The sequence below is a fragment of the Halichoeres trimaculatus genome, unplaced genomic scaffold, assembly GCF_033239565.1.
Source record: "Halichoeres trimaculatus isolate MK-OKI-2021-1 unplaced genomic scaffold, fHalTri1.1 fHalTri1_scaffold_2, whole genome shotgun sequence".
Classification (NCBI taxonomy): domain Eukaryota; kingdom Metazoa; phylum Chordata; class Actinopteri; order Labriformes; family Labridae; genus Halichoeres; species Halichoeres trimaculatus.
This window is the reverse complement of record NW_027437180.1, coordinates 26,409,868-26,416,245: the sequence shown is the minus strand read 5'-3', so window position 1 is coordinate 26,416,245 and position 6,378 is coordinate 26,409,868. Positions and strand designations below refer to the sequence as shown.

General features: G+C 37.9%; 1 protein-coding gene across 1 annotated transcript; it reads right to left on the bottom strand.

Moving 5' to 3' along the window:
- Positions 1-2,362: 2,362 nt before the first annotated feature.
- On the bottom strand, positions 2,363-5,670 carry LOC141785598 (aminoacyl tRNA synthase complex-interacting multifunctional protein 1-like). The gene is made up of 5 exons (XM_074663989.1): positions 5,486-5,670; positions 3,730-3,938; positions 3,220-3,381; position 3,000; positions 2,363-2,663 (listed from the first exon to the last, which is right to left on the bottom strand). Exons 1-5 carry the CDS (start codon positions 5,568-5,570, stop codon positions 2,497-2,499), a joined length of 624 nt encoding a protein of 207 aa, XP_074520090.1. The 5' UTR covers positions 5,571-5,670; the 3' UTR covers positions 2,363-2,496.
- Between the last annotated feature and the right edge of the window lie 708 nt (positions 5,671-6,378).

The window sequence follows — 6,378 nt, the reverse complement described above, 5'->3', positions numbered from 1 at the left end:
CTAATGTGAGAAGAAATAATGTACATGTGTAATTAAATAATCATGGAAGTGACTAATGCAAAAACTTCACAAACACAATGAGCCTATGTTACAGAGGTGTTTTTTTCTTTAAGGCTATTCTGCTTTTGTGGCACTTTCAAAAACAGGATGTGGGACAAGGGGGTGCAGCATATTACTCATAACTCGACTCAACTTGGCTGAAACTTGACTTTGGGTGGTTGTATACAAACTCCCCTCTGGTGAACCACACAGAGCTAACAGGCTACACACTCTCAGGACTCACTCCTCCACACATGTTGCAACTGCAGACCCCAGGCCAGGAATGAGTGAGGCATTTTTACTGTACCTGCACACGCTCTGGTGTGGTTTCCTCAGGGGTTTGTAAATGAGTAGAGTCCCCTGATAGACATAAATATCAACATGCTGTGACCTTTTGAAATGAAAAGTGCTTCTATTCAGAACAGCTACTTATATTAGTCAACACACACTGTGGCAGAAGATAAAAAGCACCTTTATCTGTTTTTAAAGCCTGGGGTTTTTTACAAAAACAACTTCTGAAGAACTGCTTGAAACATACACACAAAAACACTGTTGTCTAAGGGGAGACAAAGAGACCGTCAAGACAAATAAGAGACTTGGAATCTAAATTTACTTTGCTGGATGGGGTTAGTTGCTGCTACTCTAGTTTATCCTATAGTAATTAGGATTTGTCAGCTTTCTTAATAAGAAAAACAAGCTCTTTTAATGATTACTACATCAAAAATGTTGAAACCTTAAACTCTTCATATCTCTGAGACTTTTAAATCTCAACTGCTAATATTTTACTACTTTGTTGTGGTTGATTATATAACACAGTGGATGTTTGTTTTATATTTCATATCAATATCTATTCAAATGCAAGCATTTCCTTACAGTGAATCTCATAAATAAAACCAGAACATTTTCCAAACTTTGTACAAACATAAAGTTGCAGCGCGCTCTTTCCTACACAGGGCTCAACAACTCTGTTATCAGCAGCTCTGTCACTCACAATCTGTTCCACTTCCTAGTTCCTGAATCACATCCCTTTTCTCTGCAGGCAATTTTTCAGTTCTTCCTTCAAGAAACGGGAAGGATTTTTTCATTGTGGTGTTTTTTTTCTCTTTTATGTTGAAAAATTCTTGTAAACACATACATTACAAATGTCTGGACACAAACCTGCTTGTTCTAAAAGCAACAGAAGTGAGGGGATCCCTATCCTTCATATGATACATATTCTTATAAGTGATGATGATGATGATGAAGACTGACACATGAACAAGAAATAAAGAATGTAAAAGATACAATCTAAATTACTTTCTACATTATTCTAAAAACGACAAAGAAGAAAATAAAACCCCCAGACATTGTTTGAGCTGACTTTAAAAGAAACAAAACAACAAAAATCTATTCAAGTTCATGCTCAGTACTAACTTCTGTTTTAAGTGTTATCATATTACAGTGATTCTCTGGGAAATTAAGCGAAACAAAAGGTTTAGAAGAAAACATAATCTGCATCTCCTATGTAATGCTATATTACATGAGATAAGTGCATGATGGAAAAATGCACCACATGACTTTCTGCCAGGACCTTCAAAGCTGACCCCTTTTCCACCACCCAGGTTGTAATATGGAGCTTGTTTTATGGGGTTCAAAGTTTTGAAATTACAAGACTGCCTGACCCAGTCCATGTCAAGTTCTCTTCTATTTATGTTTTATCATATAACTTTCATATTTACTGTTAAACAAAGAAATGCTTCTCAAACTGAAACACTACTCTGTTGTCAGACTCATTTTACCTGATCATAATAACAATATCATAAGTAACCGCACAAAACTGTTTTCTATAAGACAATTGTTTTTTCTATAGAGGTAATTGTACCATGAAAATCCGAGGATGACACAATCCCACTTGCTGTAATGAACCTGCATGCAAACTTGAATTTGTCAGAATCTAAACTCATTTCCAAACATACATCATACTTTAAACAAATCCTCTTTCAGGAGAAAGTAAAACCCCTCACAGTCCAGTTATTTTAAGGGGACTTTTGCACTGTGGACTTTTATCCACAGTTCCACAGAAATGACGACTGAGGTGTCATGGGGAAATGTTTACATTTCACGAAATGTTTCCCAGCTCAAAGGGATTCCTTCTATTTTCTGCAGTTCGTTATGACTGTGAGACCCATCTTATGTGGAAAAACTCACTCCACCACTCCCCACATACAGTAGTGCCCTCTCATGACCACAAAGAGAAATTTCAGTTTCATAATAAAAAGACAGGAACAGTGTTCCTGTTTGTCCAACAGAGGGCAACATACTCTTCACTTCATTTAGCTTCGGGGTCAGACTGTGACCGGTCAAACACGCTACCCATGTGATTGGGGGTCATGTCTTTCCAAAACCAGAGAGCTCAAAATGAGGCTTTTATTCTTCTGTGCAGGCCTACCACAACATTTCACATCCATTTCTTATAAGTCACTTGATTTCTGTGTTACTCAGAGTTTGAGCTCTACATTCTCCTTTGCTGATGACCTCAAAGGCAGCTCGCTTGTAGGTTGCAACACACTGGGGGTCAGTGCATAAATCTGTTTGAACCTGCTCCCACACCTTCTGTTTAGACATCAACTCTTTGTCCCGTTTGCCTGCAATCAACAAATCAGATTAATTCATTAGAACAACTTCCTCTGTTCTCCTCTCATTCATCCATAATGCAGGATTTATACTTCCTGGACCGTTATTGCATATGAACTTGCATTACGTGACTCAGAACAGGAAAATCTCTGATCTCCAGAAAAGGCCTTACACAAGATTATCGAAAGTGGCAGCAGGAATTTGCACTGAAGATCAGTGATATTTGGAAATGAACTCTGTCTCACAGTGTGGGCTCACAATTGACCAAATGTGTTCATTTGAATTGCTAAAAAGCAATTTTTATGGACTTGGATTTTGAATCTTAAAGATTATCTTTTCAAACTCACCCTTCTTGTCTTACTGCAATGAAAATCAAACATTATCTTTTTCAGAAAAAAGCAACTTAAAAATTTTGCATGTTCCACCAGGGGAGAAGCATGGAGGAATTAATTCCTAACATTACCACAGTATCTATATTTTCTTGCAGACCAGAAAGTAGGTACAATATGAAAGTTTTGTGCCTTCTGTTTATCAATTTTTCAGAACACAGAGTTCAGGTGAGAGTACTGGAAAACACTGGAAAGTGTCCCCAGGCACAGCTCCATTGGAAGGGTTAAGGGTTTCTACTTTGCCTGGGGAGTGGGTGCACATGAGCTCAGCCTGGGACAGCGCTCCTCTTATCTTTGCTGGCTCAAGGTTATACAGCAGTACTACCATACGATTCTGAATCTGCATCACATGAAAAAGATAAATCACATATCCTTTGTGCTCTTGACAACAAAAACAGTTGATTACCAAATTAAGATGAGGAAACCAAAAAAAAATAACATGAGTGAATTTCATCCCAACAAAAAACACATTTTGGCATTTGTTTGTTGTATAAATCCATAGGTGCCAATACATCTCAGGGTTTCTGTGTGGTCCTTGAACTTAACGCATTTTTTTTTTTTTTTAGATCAGCACAGATTTTGAACTAGGTGGCTTCTGTCCAAATTTGAGTCAGGAAAGCTCTTTAAATGGTAAAATAAAATAATCTGAAGATAAAAAATGATAAAATCATTAATTGAGGTACTGTACCTGATCCAGAGATATGCTCTTTGCTATTTGGCTGACCACGGTCCTCTGTGGAGCCTCTCCAGCATCAACCTGCAACAGGTACACACTGTCTCTGTCTGGGAGCTGCAGAGCTGAAATGACAACACCAACATGCAGGTCCAGACAAGATACATCCACCTTGACCTCATCTTCACCCAGAGGTGCCTGCTCCCTCTCTGCTTTCTCCTTCACTAAAACACAGAAATACAAACAATGTTACAGGCACCCTACACACCAGCTTACTATGGATAGGACATCATGTTTTTAGCATCACATTAAACTCCTACATGAACTGGTTTTCTCAGTTTTTTGGTTTTCTGACTCCTGACCTGAATGTAGTCTCCCTCTTTTAGGTTGAATTGGAAAGCAGATTTTGAGCCAGATCAGAAAAGTAGAGCCTGACCTCACTTAACTTTTTTTTTCTGATAGGAGAAAACCCCATGTAGCTATTCTCGATTATTGTGGAAAGCTTTGGCGAGAGGTCAAGTGCATATTAAGGAAACAAAGAAAAATGTCCTTACTCCAAGTGCTAATCAAGCCAAACTTTGAGTAAATCATGAATAATCTACTGTTTGTTTGAGTATTTGGTTTTGTTCAGACTTTCAAAACTACTCAATATTTCAGCATAAATTAAGAATGAGCAAAGGTAGGCTAATCAAAACCTCTTCAAACTTCTGATTGAAATCTGCTTTGATCTCTTGGTGTTGTAAGCTGAGAAAACGCAGCCTGGGAGATGAAGAACAGGAGGATAAAATATGATTATTATCATAATCCAGACAGTGCAGGTGTTGCATCTTGCTCTGGTTCTTTAGAGAACATTGTTTCTCTTCAGGCATTGCTCTCTGTGTCTGGGTTTGGCTGCTGCAGTGACAACTGAACCATGTAAGGAGCTAGGCCCAGGATAAAAGTTTCAGACTTCATCTCAACATTTATGGATTTCAGAAAATAGGATCAACAAAGCTGGATTACTGTCCTAAGTTCACCGCTTGTGAAGGGGTTTCTTCATGATTTAATCGACTGAAATATTAGCATAACCGAGTCCAATATCCACAAAGACAGACCTTGTGTTGTTGACAAGTTAGTTGCTGTGCCTTGTTTATGGGTCATGTTTCAAAATATAGCTCTGTGTAAAACTGCAACTGTACGAAAAAAGAGCAGATCAAATCTACTCAAGACATAAGATCATTTGCAAATAATATTAAGTCCAGTCCAAGTATTGTTAGCTGACAGAATCTAAATCACTAGAGGTTAATTGGGGTATTTTGTATGTATTCCACTATTTTTGACGATTTTGTTGCTCTGTATTGCTTTTAAATACTTGGTGTATTTAAAATTCACCCATGGGCCCAGGTAGGGAATAGACAAAAACTCTGTTTGGGATGAAAGAGATGACAAGGTGTATAAACATTCTAACTTTTTTCAATCTTTCCTACAAAAAGCTGGCACCTAGTTGCAAGGAGTAGCTACCACAACAACAAAGCTTGTTGTGATGTTGACCAAATGACTCCACAGAAAACTTAAAAGCCTGGGTCAGTCAGTTGACTGTTGTTTAAACAGGAGCTCTTCTCACTGTGGGGAAAGTCCAAAAACCTACAAAACCGTAGAGAGCAAATCAGTGGAACAGCTGGAAAGGGAGGCGTATCACCAAAAATGTTCTCCTCTGTTCATAGTTGCAGTATTGCGCATCAAAAGAGTGGAGGTAAAGGCGATCTCCATCACCCCTGCCTCTCGCACCTACCTCTGGTCCTGTTGTGGGTGGACACTCGGCCGCGGTAGCCCATCTCTCTCAGGTCCGCTTTACAGGGCACATTGCTGCCCTCCATCGGATAAAGTCGTACAGTTACCGAGGTTGCCCAGAACCTTGTTTAAAATTAGACAATTAAAAAAATATCGTTCAAAAACAACATTATTGTTTTGTTTTACTAAAACCACCACCGCTACTAGCCTCATCATCATCATCATCATCACCATCAACATCATCAACAACAACAACAATACTACAACTACTACTACAACTACTACCACTACTACTTATAGTAATAATATTAATACCATATACCTTCAGTGTGACTTTGATACTAATTAAGGTATTTAAATGAATGATCCCTAGCTCTGTCTTTTTCAACAATTAAATATGTGTAAACATTGCTAACATATCCTTTTAGGCCTTAAATATATTTGTTCAATTTTTCTAAACAGCCTAATGGTCTTACTTTGGTTGTGTTTTACAAAAGAAACAAGTTTACATAGTGATAGCATGTTACACATAAAGATCATGTATTAACTGTGATATTATTTGAGAAAGGTTTATTGTGAGGGGTCTTTAGGGATCTAAGTGAGACTATGTTTTTGGTGGTTCACCTATATCCATTGAGGTTTAGAAATTCTGACTTGACAGATTTTGGTTTAAACAGTAAAGATATGCTGAAAAGACTGAGGATGAACAACGTCACCTGGTGGTAGCTCATTGTCAAGACTTTGAGTCTATTTCTGGTCTGTTCACAGACTGCTTTGAGTTTAACGCATTATTTGCCAGAAATACGATTACTTACTTTTAAAAATGTGTCGAAGCCATGTTTTACCATGTTTTGTAGTGAATAAATGAATGATAAAATAAGAAAAAAAAATCAG